This window comes from Otolemur garnettii, unplaced genomic scaffold, assembly GCF_000181295.1.
Source record: "Otolemur garnettii isolate 467f Iridium unplaced genomic scaffold, OtoGar3 scaffold00051, whole genome shotgun sequence".
Lineage (NCBI taxonomy): Eukaryota > Metazoa > Chordata > Mammalia > Primates > Galagidae > Otolemur > Otolemur garnettii.
In genome coordinates, this window is record NW_003852446.1 from 2,140,562 (window position 1) to 2,154,938 (window position 14,377).

At 40.8% G+C, this 14,377-nt stretch overlaps 1 protein-coding gene across 1 annotated transcript in view; it reads right to left on the minus strand.

Moving 5' to 3' along the window:
- Positions 1–483: 483 nt before the first annotated feature.
- The window catches only part of CTPS2 (CTP synthase 2), a 136,946-nt gene continuing 123,052 nt past the window's right edge, over positions 484–14,377 (minus strand). Inside the window, exons 18-19 of the mRNA XM_023514347.1 lie at positions 1,587–1,691; positions 484–701 (exon numbers count right to left, since the gene is read on the minus strand). Coding sequence (XP_023370115.1) covers positions 1,622–1,691 — 70 coding nt within the window. The 3' untranslated portion in view covers positions 484–701; positions 1,587–1,621. The remainder of the gene's footprint in view (positions 702–1,586; positions 1,692–14,377) is intronic.

The window sequence follows — 14,377 nt, forward strand, 5'->3', positions numbered from 1 at the left end:
CTTTGCACAACCCAGGGATTACCTTCCCCTTTCAATAAACCCAGCCTGAATATCTCTGGCATCAGCCCTTATACCTTTCATACCTCATTATGTATACGCAAGTATTCTAACCACCCCCTCAAACATTTCTAGCCTTATAAGATTTCAGATAAGGTATACCCAACCTGTATTACTGATCTTGATTCCTTAGTTTTGGGGACCCCTCTTAAATTTTATGCCTGAAACTATAGCCTTTCTTGCAACCCCAAGTCTTGGATTTGTTTAGTTTTAAATGAAAATAAACAGGGCAAGAAATTGAAGTAATCTCAGGCTAAACACAAATCTGTGAAGTTCCAAGTTAACAAAATGACTAATTTTTGACATAAAGTCAGTTACATCACACGCCGGGCTACCCTGTCCATACGACAGACCCATACACCCAGATTGTTGCTCATCATCCTGAAACACCAGACGAGACATAAACACACTTTCTCCCCAGTATGCTTGCTTGAAAACTTTTAATCAACTACAGAAATTTCTAAGTACCAAAGGCACCATCTGGAGGGAAAAGAAAACAACCCCTTTGGTGCTGGTTCATGAAAACATGTATTAGATTAACTTTGAGGCTTTATAGCCCATGTTTGGTGGAGAACAGAGTGATGCTATGAATGTGGTGATTTCTTCAGATAGTTCCTTCATATTGAGTTCAATTACTTCAGATGCTTTAAAAAAAAAAAAGAATATAAGCATAAGCAACATCAGAAACTGAAAATACAAGTCTTTAAAATATCTCCAGCTAACCTTGGCCCCATTTTTGGTTTGCTCCTAAAGATCTCTGTTTGAGACAAATGAACATGAATGTTCCGCCTCTTTGTGGAATAAGAACACTCACACTAGAGCAATTAACTCTGCTGTCTGCTAAAGAACGGCCTGTCCAAATCAAGGCCTGCCATACCCCCTAGGGCAATCCCAGGAAATCTCTGTCTCTGAGCACAAATTTAATAAAGCCAGGCTGCCATCCTTGCTAATAGCATGTAACAGAGCCACACACAGGGAAAATAAGGTGCCCTTAGACTCCAAGCCTATCTCTTCTATCCTTCTACCCAAAAAAAAAAAAAAAGAAAGAAAGAAAGAAACAAAGAAAGAAAGAAAAAAAAACTACTATTTTATTTTATACAAACCCAAAGAAATCTGCTTTTCTATGAGTGATCTACACCAGGGATCAGCAACCTTTTTATAAATAAAGTTTTATGGGCACACAACCATGTCCATCTCTCTAGGTATTATCTATGGCTGCTTTCCTGCTAAGACAGCAGAGATAAGTAGTTGCCACAGAGACTGTGTGGCTGTGGTCTAAAATATTTACCATATGGCCTTATGGCCTTACAGAAAAAGTCTGTCAGCTCCTGACCTAGACTATTACAACTCTAACCACAAACAACAGCCTCCAGGTATAGTCATACTTATGACTGTCCTGCTAACTGTGCCAATCAAATAAGAATGTCTGAGGGAGCAGGATCCTCTGAGACAATTCCTGTGATCACCCCCTCTACACCAAGCCAACAGCTGATCTATAAAACAAACAATACTGAAAGATTCCACCTTACCCTTGCTGGCAGTCCACATCCTTCCACGTCCTGTATTAGTTTATCTCCAAATCTGCTATCCGTTGCTCGGACAAGCTGTCATCACTCGAATCACTGTATCTATCACTAGATTAAAAGAGAAACTAATTTAGCAAGGTATAAAAATAAACCCTGGACAATTATTTAATTTGCAATCCCAAGCAAATTCTGTATTAACCCCTACTTGGAGAAAATACTAAGGAATATTCTTTCCGAACCTTCTTGTCACTATTGGAAGACGTTAATCCAACAACACACAGCAGCTTCCTTCTTTGTTCAGAGAAACTAGGCACTTGCTTTTATCAATAATTGGAAGTTATTTATTCAGAAAAATTGAAAAAGCACTTCAATTTAGGTTGAAAATTATAATCTTCTGAAGACCACCATCATTTCTACACTTCAACAAAAGCCTTGAAAACAGACTTCTCTCCTGCACCCATCCCTATTGTATCCCCTAAGAGCTGTTATATTAACAAAATGATTTCAAATGAAAGCCTTAACTTGTTGGACCTGTTAATTTTCTGTCATCTGTTCTTATACTAGTGCCTAAATCTCTGTCTATCCTTTGGTCCAATTCTTGGTTCTTAAGTGTGATTACAACATAAAGTACTGCTTGGGTCTTTAGTCTTTTCATGTTACCCTTTGGATGACAACTGTTTCTTTTAGAAATGAGGGGCTTCAACACACGCTACCCGAAAATATGGCACCTTGGCACATCAGATATTTGAAGCTGAAGGGATGTGAGAGACAGTGTGTGCAGGAAGGTCACTTTCCCCTGCCCTTCCCTGAAGTAGGGCAGTTAAGAATCTCAGGTGAGAGATGTTCTCCCTAAACCTGGAGGAAAGGAGCAGCTTTATCTCAAAAGACACAGGGACACAGAGACAGGCATCTGGACAAAGGAAACAAGCTGAGTTTCACCCAGTTGATGAGGATTAGATCATACTCTTTTGGTCCTGTCATATTTCTCCATGACTCGCCACAATTCATCACATCTGCTATAGAAAAACTAGGGTTTCCTGTTTCTTCATTCCTTAGACTCCTGCGTCAAACACCACTTATATTAAATAAATATGTATGCTTTTCTCAGGTTAATCTGTCTTTTGTTATAAGGACCTCAGCCATCAATCTAATGATCAGTGCAAAAGCTATTTTTCCTTCCCTACATCAACACGAAAGGACTACAGAACAGTGAGCACAGCAGCGTATCCCGAGTGCATAGTCAAACACTAGGTTTTCTTTTCAGCCTAGACATAGATTTCTGCTGGCCTCTATGTTTGTCATAGCAGCTCCTTATTATGGAGGAGCTGGTCGTTTATAGTCAGCTAATTCCACAAAGGGCTTGAACTTGGTGGTCATGAAGGTTCAGACATGCACTTTGTTTCAAGATCCAGAAAATACCAGCAGTGAACATAAAAAATGTTAATGTACTCTCTAAACTTGCCTTGAAATCCTATCTGCTTCAAATCTATTCACTATGATTTATAGGTCAGCAGCATAAAAGTGTTTCATTCCAAGGAACATTCTCATAGGTCCAAGGGTTTGAGAAATAATTTGCACAATTATGCAATTCTCAAAATTAGAAATACATGAGGATGCTCTGATTACCTTGAGTCCCGTATAATATTCAAAACAGGACTGATTACTGACATACACGTCACCATGTTGAGTTCCCTTAGAAACTACACCATCTCTGTGAGAGAATTCTGCCACTGAACTTTTGCACTCTAAGCCATGGGCTCTGTTTCGGGTTCCTCTTGCTCAGTTCCAAATAAATCAGTACACCAATCAACTCCACTAGAGTTCTACTGACCTATGGAGATGATATTGCCAGGAATTGTCACATGCCTGACCCATCCCTAACTTTGGCCACGAATTTCCTGACTTGTAGCAATAAAAGTCTTAATTCCTTAATAGGTAAAATGCCTATTGTTTTTTGTTTTTTTGTTTTAAAAGAGTAAGAGAACAATTACAGAAACCCTATGGTAGGAAACAGGTGAGCATAGAAAGATTTTACTCTAAACATACTGAGTAAATTTCAGTATATAAAGCCAAATCAGGAATGACAATCTATTTTTTGATTTGCATGCTCATTCTCCCCCTGACTTTCGGGTAAAATAGTGAAGGGAGGGGGAGGATATGGAGAGAAGATATGTTAGGCAAACATACAAAACAACATATCCTTAAAACCAATCAAGTGAAGATCCCTCCTAGTTACACTTTAGTTCAGGAAAAAATCACTTCTCTGCTACACAGGAATAACTGAAGAATATTTTTTAAAAACTCCCTACTCACATGTAGAATACTCCCTGGTTTATGCAACATTTCAGGTCATGGAATTACCAAAGGAAATTTGGAAGTTGCACTCAACTGTCTATCTGGGAAGAAATGAAGGTAAAGACATTCGAGTGACATACCTGGCACACAACTCATCTGAGGTGAGGTCAGAATCCTCATCATACTAACCCAGGCCACATGTTGTAGCTTAAGCTGCAATTCAGTAGGGCAGCAAGATCTACTACGACATGTCCCCTTAACACAAGTTGACAGGCCAAAGGGCCAAAGAACTACATTTCCTTGGGTTTTCAGTTTTATACCCACTTCATCCCCCACCACTAAGCCTGGGGAAAAATAGGGTCAGCTCTTATCCTCTCCCTCACACTTCTGGTTATACTACAGGGGGTGCCCAAAAAAATGTATACAACATTTTCAGGAAGAAAAAAACTGTATTAAAATTGTCATATTCAATCTATACCAATAGCAAAAGATGAATACAAGTCACATTGAGCATCTCCTGTGTTTGCAGAAGCCAAATGAGAAGCATTACAAATTGAATACAGTATTTTTCTTTTCTTAAAACATGTACACATTTGACTTGGCACCTGTAGCTTAAGTGGCTATGGCACCTGCCACATACACTGGAGTTGGCAGGTTTGAATCCAGCCCAGGCCTGCCAAACAACAATGGCAACTGCAACACAAAAATAGCCGGGCATTGTGGTAGGCGCCTGTAGTCCCAGCTACATGGGAGGTTGAGGCAAGAGAATTACGTAAGCCTAAGAGTTTGAGGTTGCTGTGAGCTGTGACGCCACAGCACTTTACCAGGGGCCACAGCTTTAGACACTCTGTTTCAAAAAAAAAAAAAAATCTGTATACATGTTTTGGGTACCCTCTGTATTTATTAGCCATGTACTTTTGGACAGGTTACTTGTCTCCTCAGAGTTGAGAAAAAGTGGTAATAATAAATATAATACCTATAAACTCACCAACTGTTATGAGGACCAAAATAAAATGTCTACACTTGCTCTGAGATGATACAAAAATATAAGCTGCTCCTATTTACGAAGTTACATATTTGTAACATGGTATCTCCCAAAAAGTCATGGAAACATAAAGACTCAATGAAAACTGTAAATGCAGATTTTCAGAAATTGTTTCCTGTACCAGTTGTAATTTCCTACCCACATTAATAAGTGGACTTGGGTAGGTCTGTTTCTAACCTAATGACACTCATTTCCTATCTGATGGTTGTCCACTGCAAACTCTGCCAACATATCAAAATGGCACAGGCTGAGTCTAACAAAATGAGGCTCAGTTTGAGCTATTCATGTCCAAGGTTAATGACTAGGTTCAGTAATTGTCTTTCATATGTGTTCAGAAACCAGGGTGGGACAATAAAATACACCATGACACTCCAGAATAGAACTGTCAAAATAGGCATCACTGCTGAACTTGCTGATTTTAGGACATTCATCTGCTGGCAAAAACAATCTCTAGAAATAAAACGGAGCTGCAATGGCAGAACAGCAGTGGCTCTTGCACATGCAATAACATGTGAACACCTCTCTGTGCTGCTTATGACTTAGATACTAATTTCTGTTTCACACAAAAGAAACCATGAGCAAACTTAACTCAGTATATTTTCATTTAATTCAAGACATGTCAGCTCTCTTAACAGTCTTTTTTAGTAATCTTTTATATAGACATACACAAACATGCAGGCACACAAGTTCTCACTTGGAAGAATTATCAGGCATTAGAGTTTTGCAAAGTAAATTTTATGAAGTGCCACAAAATACAGACTCATTCACATGTGTCTTGTTACTTGAGGATGGGAAGCTTTTAAAACTGCACTGCCCAATATGGAAGTCACAAGTAATGGGGGCTATATAAATTCCAATCAATAAAAATGTAAAATTCCATTGCTTTCTTGAACTAATCACATTTCATGTGCTCAGTAGCCACGTGTGGTTAGTGACTGCCATATTTGATAAGGCAGATTATAGAACATTTCCATCAGTGCAGAAAGTTCTATAAGATAGTGATGATTATACACAGCTATGATTTAATTAAAAAATATTTTTAAAAGATAGTGATGATTTTAAAACAAATGAATAATAATTTAAATTAAACAAACTACAGTCACCATGCAATGGTCCTCATTTCCTAAGAAGGTTTTTATTAAAGGTCTGGCTACCTATCATTAATTAAAATCACAGCAAACATCTCTTATGCATGCATGTGCCCACCCCCAAAACATGGAAACTCTATTTTTAAAAAAAGGTATTTTATGATACCATTTTCTACAGGACAAAATTAAAATCACCATCAACAACACATGGGAATCACTATCGTTATGACAACAGTTCAACTTCGAAGACAAGACCACCATGGACTACATGTGTTTCTTGACAAACAAAAAGGCTTCTCATAGTCATGTTTGTTTGTCAAAGATTTCTGGATCCCAGTGAATTCCAAATATTTAAAAAAAAAAAACACACACACATATTCTAAGGTGTTAGGAAAAGAATATAGTAACAACCCATACATCCACCTTGTAAGCTACCCCAAGGCAGCTGTTAAACCATTTCTTGTCCATTAGCAGAAAGAGGTGATTTGGAATTTAAAAATATTTGTAAAAACATGGGATTCCCAGCATGCATGAGTTCCTACCATATCAAAATCTATTTCATGTGAAAAACAGTGTTTTCAAAACAGGTTGCCATGCACAGTTTTTCCCAAAGCATTGTTATGGCTATACTTACTTCCTTCGTAAAGAGCCCCTGGAAGCCATAAAATATAAGAGCAATGAAATAAAAACTTAGTTTTCTTTGAATGAGTTTTGCATTTCATAGTAAACAGTAGAATACAACTCAGGCAGGGTGTTGAAAGCACAGGAGTCTGTCTTACTATTAACTCGATTCCTGGCTGGCACCGCACTATCAACTCTGCAGTGAACCATGATCAATAAAGAGCGGCTTTTACCCAACATTTAATCCGTAAGGGAAGGTATACTCAAATGTGTTTTATTAACAATAATTTCCCATTAAAAAATCTCAAGGTACAGCAATGAAGTCAAACAATCACAGGGGGAAAACTACTTTAAAAACAGTTTGAAAGAAATATTCAAGAAAGCAAAACAATCTTTTTTTGATGTCAGTTCACTTTTGCTTTTAGTGTAACAAAGGAGGAGAAAATGTTATTTTAATAGCAATTTTAAATGTGCAAAGCACCGTCACAACTATTCCTCATAGGAGCACTAAAGAGGACAGAAAGTTTAGGTGTGGTTACATGGATACTCAGTGAAAACCTGGAAATCAAACCCATGAAATCTGCTATACTCGTCCGTATTCCTCACAAAGAAATAAAATATTTGTACCATATATTGCTAGAACAGCCCCTAGCAACATCAACTGTGTACCCCAAAAGTCAAAAAGCAAAGTGATTCTAAGTTTGAAACAGTGCTGGAAACTAATCATGCAGGGAAAAAGAGTACCTTACTCTCCAAGTCCAAGAGAAAGCAGAGCCACCTACTGGGGGATAAGTGAGCCTCACAGGGAGAAATACACCCTCTGGAGTCAATGGAGGAATTGCTCTCACCTGCCGTGCCCAAGAACTGGCATCCTAACACGATATAAAATCCTATTTCCCTCTTGCTAAGCAGTTCGAAGAAAGAGGTAAAATGACATGAGGTGTTCAGACATGGACAGCAAGCTGTGCCATGTAGATCTGTCTGCATGTTAGCCTCTAAGCCAAGGGAAGCCATTGAGCATTTTTAAGCTCCAAAATAATGTAGGGTGATCATTCTAACAGCAGGAGATGGAGTAGGAGGAGGAAAGCTGGAGGCAGAGAGAACAGATAGCAGGCTTTGCAGTAGGCAAGAGATGGAGGAGACCGGAACTTAGGTAAGTTTACCAATAGCATCATCCTCATACTTCCCGTTTAGGTTCTTCAACAGACCAGGCACTGTAGCAAGTGCCTTACATTTAGTGTGCAACTTACTCTCCATCTCTGCCATGTCAAGTGGGGACTATTACTGGCCTCCTTTTAAAAAGAAGGGGATAGAAGAAAGAGGTTACAGCAGCTGGGAAATAAAAGAGCAGGTTGGAACTCAGCTGACTTGGCGAGAGTCCTGACTCTATGTTCTGAAGCCCAGGCGAACTCCCTTGCAGCCTGGCAGCAAACAGAGGAAAGATGGGGTGGATTCCAAGATTCCAATAACAGCAATCTCCAGGACCTGCAGATTATGATTGTGTGTGTATGGGGAGAGGGGAGATCTGAGCTTCCCCATGGAAGTGTAGCCAGGGGGCACCCTTTAGGTGTGACCAAAGGAGAAAGAACAAGCTCTAATCCCATCAGCATTTCTACCACTGCTGGGACCGTGTGTTTGCAAGTCTGTGTCCTTCCCTAGAAGGATGTGTGTATGTGTCTGTACCTGAAGACCCTAGCAGAAAGTCTATGGATTGGGGGAGAAGGGACATAGGGGATATGTTTGGGGAGTTTTACAGGAAGTGGTCTCACAACTTTTATCACAATCTCCGAAGGTCATAAGTCATCTCCCAAAATTTAGAGAGCCCTTCTATTTCCTGACTAGTCCCCCAGGACAGAGGCTATGTTCCTACTCAACTAGCACTTGTTCATCTAACACCCAGCACAGTGGCGGGGACAGAATAAGCTGTAATCCAGGTGGTGTGCTCAGTGAATACTGGAAGATGCAGCCTTTCAATATTAGGAACACTGTGCAACTTGGAAAACTGCATATGGGGTGTTAAGTTCAAAACATAGCCTTCTGTAATTAATAAAGAATGATATTCTGAGAACTCATGAATAATATTCTGTTTCGCACAACTTTTACCCAGTGGTTTTAGCATCCACTAATGTTCCTTATTCGAATCAGGTATTACATTGGGAGTTGCTTCTATATATATAGTGGGGTTTTATTCTTTGGGACAGGGTCCCCAGGATAGAATGCAGTGGCTTCATCCCAGCTCACTGCAGCTTTAAACTCTTGGGCTCAAGCCATCTTCTTGCCTCAGAACCCTAAGTAGGTGGGACTACAGGCACCCCCTCCCCCCGCAACATCCAGCTAATATTTCTGTATTTGGTAGAGATGGGGGTCTGACTCTTATTCAGGCTGGTCTCGAACTCCTGAACTGAAGGGGATCCATCTAACATTGGCCACCAAGAGGGCTAGATTATAGGCATGAACCACCCCAGCTGGCTTGCATCTATTGTTTTTAATTGGCTTTTTGGTTTCTTTCACTTTTGTATTTTCTGAACACAAAATGGACTCATGGAATTTCAAAAAATGAAGTATGTAATAATCTAATACTGCCATTGTTCATTTTGATGACCAAATAAAGCCAGTAGGAGCCCTTTCAAACTAAGTTCCTTGACCTTGTGAAAAACATTTCCCCATTCATTCTCAGCTGTTCCTTGTTTTAAATACAAGAGTATATTCCAGGCTCGGCGCCTGTGGCTCAAGCGACTAAGGCGCCAGCCACATACACCAAAGGTGGTGGGTTTGAATCCCCAGCCCAGGCCCGCCAAACAACAATGACGGCTACAACCAAAAAATGGCCGGGCGTTGTGGCGGGCGCCTGTGGTCCCAGATACTTGGGAGGCTGAGGCAGGAGACTCGCTTGAGCCCAGGAGTTGGAGGTTGCTGTGAGCGTGATGCCATGGCACTCTACCCAGGGGGATAGCTTGAGGCTCCGTCTCAAAAAAAAAAAAAAAAAAAAAGAGTATATTCCAGATTCATGTCATACTTTCCCTGCTTTTAGCCTTAGAATCAACCATTTCTTCCAGGAGCCCTAGTTCATTTCAGTGAGGGTCGGGGGTAGAAACCAAAATGGAGAAAAATATTCCTATGTTAAGGAGATCCTGAAATAGTTACTACCTTCACCAAGTGATAAACTTGGCATCACCACCCACAATGGGACAGCCTGGCCTTAAGTGCCTCCTAATATGCACTTTACAGAACAACCCAATAACCTATTCTTCCAAAGATGTTTAACCTGATTCTAATCAGGAGAAAACAATCAGATGACTCCAGATTCTGGTTACTTCCACAAGACAACTGGCCTAGACTCTTCAGAAAAGTCAATGTTAAAAAAAACAAAACTAACAGAGTGATTTATCCAGATCAAAAGAAGCTAAGGAAATACAACCCAATGAATCTTGAATGGATCACTGATCAAAATTTTTTTTAAAAAAAGCTAAAAACATATGTGGGAGCAAATGAAGGAAATTTAAATATGGACCGTAAATTAGGTAATGTCACCAAATTAATGTTAATTTTCTTAATGTGCTGATATTGCAATCGTGTGAGAAAAATGCCTTTAATTTTAGGAAATGCATGGTGATAAAGTATTCAGGTGTGAAATGCTATAATGTTTACAACTTACTTATAAGTGATTCAGAACTCTAAATACATGGAATGGGGAGAGATGAAAATGTGTTTTTACAGTAACAACTGAAGGTTCTAGGTGAAGGAAATGTAAGGATTCACTATACTATTTCATCATTTCCGCAAGTTTTCAAAATAAAAGAGTTGGGGGGAATGTAGTCAGTATTGTGATTATAATCATGAAAAGAGTCACATGCCGGTATAAAATAAAGACTAGAAGGAAATATTCAAAAATGAGCACAGTGACTGTTAGGCTGGCAGGCTTATGGGTGATTTTTTCTTTCTTTCTTTCTTTTTTTGTTTCTCTGGTTAGACTGCCGTGGCATCACGCAGCAAGCTCAAATTCTTGGCCTCATGTGATCTTCTTGCCTAAGCCTCCCAAGTAGCAGGGACTATAGGCACCGACCACAATGCCTGGCTATTTTTAGAGATGGGGTCTCACTCTTGCTCAGGCTGGTCTCAAACTCAGGAGCTCAAGCAAGCCACCCGCCTCAGACTCCCAGAGTGCTAGGATTACAGGTGTGAGCCACAGCGCCCCACTGGGGGGGGGGGGGTGTGTGTGTGTATTTTCTGCATTTCCTAGAATATTACAAAATCTTCTCAAGATAGAAGCCAGCCATGCTGCTTAGAAAGAAAACCCCAATAGTCACAGGAGAGAGACCAGGGACTATGGTGAATGAAATGGGTCCCTTCTCTTGCTGACTGTTGCCAGGACTCAACAAGTACAGAGGGAAGGAAACGCTTACAGAGAGAGTGGACTTAGATCCTAGGAGCGCACAAAGGGATCAGGAAATGAGGGGGGATCGGCTCCAGGTGTGTACTCCCTTTAAAAACCCTGTCATTACCAAATAGCTTCAAACTTTAGAGTTTGGCCTGAAATAGTCAAGCAAATACACTGAATCACCAAGTACCTCTCCCTCCTGTTTTTACCACCCTGCCTCCTGTTTTGCCACAAAAAGATGCTTTTTCTGCAGAAAACACAGTAAATGCTGGGTGGAGATGTGAAATCCAAGTCCCAAACCTAGAATAATATGTTACAAAAATGTCTTAAGATTCTAGTTTCAGGCTCGGCGCCTATAGCTCAACCGGCTAAGGCGCCAGCCACGTACACCTAAGGTGGCGGGTTCGAATCCCCAGCCCGGACCCGCCAAACAACAATGACGGCTGCAACCAAAAAATAGCCAGGCGTTGTGGCGGGCGCCTGTGGTCCCAGCTACTTGGGAGGCGGAGGCAGGAGACTCGCTTGAGCCCAGGAGTTGGAGGTTGCTGTGAGCTGTAATGCCATGGCACTCTACCCAGGGGGACAGCTTGAGGCTCTGTCTCAAAAAAAAAAAAGATTCTAGTTTCACACTTTCAAAACCTGTTTCCCCAAAGAGCTACATTTCTGTGAACTGCAAACTGAACTCCATCTAAGGTTGTGCTTTCTGATATAGAACAAGAACTCTGACCTGCCAAATGGACGAGATAAATGCCAATATCATAAAAAATGGAAACTGTACCTGAACTTGGTGTGTAGTGATTGTGCCTAAGAACCCTATAGGGCCCCACAGAGACACGTATGCTGAAAAACAATCTATGAACTTCAGACTCCGGTCCCTAAAAATGGAATTCTGGATAGAGATCATATGCTTCGTTTCTAGATTTTAAAAACTTGCAATTGCAAGCACCTTCATATATTCTATATAAGTCTCCCAAAAACATTTCTTAAAATTACATGAAGCAGTCCCATTCCATTACATTATATGGGAAGACCACGCAAATTTGTGATTACCTTTCACACATGACAAAGATTTTTGTTTAGATACCAGAGGAAAGAGATTAGAAGAGATTTATTAGATAATAATTTATTTAATAAACCATAATTTCCCATTGGATTTATTTATTCTAAAAATGGTTTATTAGGGCTCAGCGCCCATAGCATAGTGGTTACAGCGTCAGGCACATACACCGAGGCTGGCAGGTTCAAACACAGCCTAGGCCAGCTAAACAATGATAACTGCAACAAAAAAATAGCCGGGCATTGAGGCAGGCGCCTGTAATCCCTGCTACTTGGGAGACTGAGGCAAGAGAATAACTTAAGCCCCCAAGAGTCGGAGATTACTGTCAGCTGTGACACCACAGCAAAATAGTAAGACACTGTCTCACACACACAAAAAAAAGTTTATTAGTTATATTTATACAAAAGAGTTAACAAAGTAGACCTGCAGCTGCTTTCTTTAAAAAGGCCTATTTGCAGGATTCATCCTTGGCTGGCTGTGTGGGAATATGGCTTTTGGAATGTGCTAACTTATGAGGTTATTTTACTGGGCCTAGGCTGTTTATAGAAACAATGTGATTTATGGAGAATACCTATTTTCCTTCTGGAATTTTGGTACTTGCTAGGCAGATCAACCCCTAAGAAAGTCCTGAAACTCTGAGTCTCAAACTAGCTTTTGGGCAGAAACATCACACATATCTTGTTGCATGTTGGCTTCAGTAAGGAGAGTGACACCTGTGTGACTTACCACAGGAAGGAGAAGGCAGAGGAAACCTGGCAAATGGATTTCTCCAGACTCCACTTACATCTTTCCTCTTGCTGATCCTGCTTACTGGGTCGCAGTAACAAACACTGGCTGAGTACAACTATATTCTGACCACTTCCAGCAAGTCACCAACTATGTGAGTTATATTAGAGGGACACCCTAAACAAGACTCTTAGTTGGATTTTGCACATATTTTTTAAATACTGCCCTGAAACTATTATGTCCTTGAACAGACCACTAAAGTCCAAAACCAGGTAGAAGTGATCTTCCTAAGTGCTGCCATTCTGTAAATAACAAAGTAGCTGAGAATATAGCTCACTGGCTCTAAATCCCAAAGTAATATCCTTATTGCAACTTCCCAGGCACTGAAAGATAAATGTTCTCCACTAGGCACAATGCAGAGGCTACAGCTCAGATACGCTTGCTCAAAGCCAAGGATATTTACACTCCATGCATGCACCATACAGTTGAATATCATCAGAGCCAATTTCTGGGAAAGGAAGTCATTATTCTAGTGTTCATATACCTTGTCACATTTGTTCAGGGTTGATTACAAGCAGTAATCTTGTTTGACAGAAATACAGCCCCAACTCAGCTCACATTAGAACCTGGCATCAAAGCGGTCATTTGCTTTTCAAAGCTCACCGATCCCATGGAGCTGGGCACAAAGGAGTTGATATGCAGGGCTCCTCTGGAATCCTGGTGACTGTCATTGGATAAATCCACAGTCACCAGGCTTAGCTGGAAAACCCCCTGCAGTGTGTGTGTTCAGATTAGACTAGACTACATCCATCTTTCCCTGCTACCTGCATTTATTGCTTCCATGGTAATAAACACTCCTGTGTGAGAAGGAGCGAGGGAGACGAAGATAAATAAGATGCTGGCTGCCTTTAAGGAACGCACCATTTCATGGCTGACACATGGGAATGTTCTCTGCTCTGAGGAAGCCTATTAGTCAGCTATAATTGCAATGCCTACATCAGAGTTTTATTAAGAATTCTTTCCTTCTCTCTGAAACACACGTACCATGTTCAGGAGCCTCTAGTAATCAGCCAGTTTTCTCAGAAACTACTGGAGAGCTTTACTCAGAGACCTCCAGCTTCCATGTAGGAAATGGCAGACCACAGGCAGTCCACAGATACCAGACAACATTCGGATATTAGCTGGTGCTTGCCAGAGGTTATGAGTGAGTTACTTCTCTGAGCCATCTAACTTGCTCTGTCACCCTCCTGCTTTCAGCGTAAGAACCTGAAATAATGGACACTAAAGACTGGCTGGGACCACCTATGCCATGCATCTGGCATAGGACCACACTTAAATTTCCAACATGCCATGGAAGCTATGCAGCCTCAAAGCACAGGCAGCTGTTCTTCAGAGCAAATCTCCTATGTGGAACCATGGACCATGACCCACATAAGGTACAGCCTGTTCCTCATGGTGGCCTACACTCCAGCTCTGCAGGCACAGTTGAAAGGCAGCACGTTCAAGACCATGAAGGGTAACCACTATGCAAAATATAAAAAGTTGTCCCCAGGGAGGCGCCTGTGACTCAGTGAGTAAGGCACC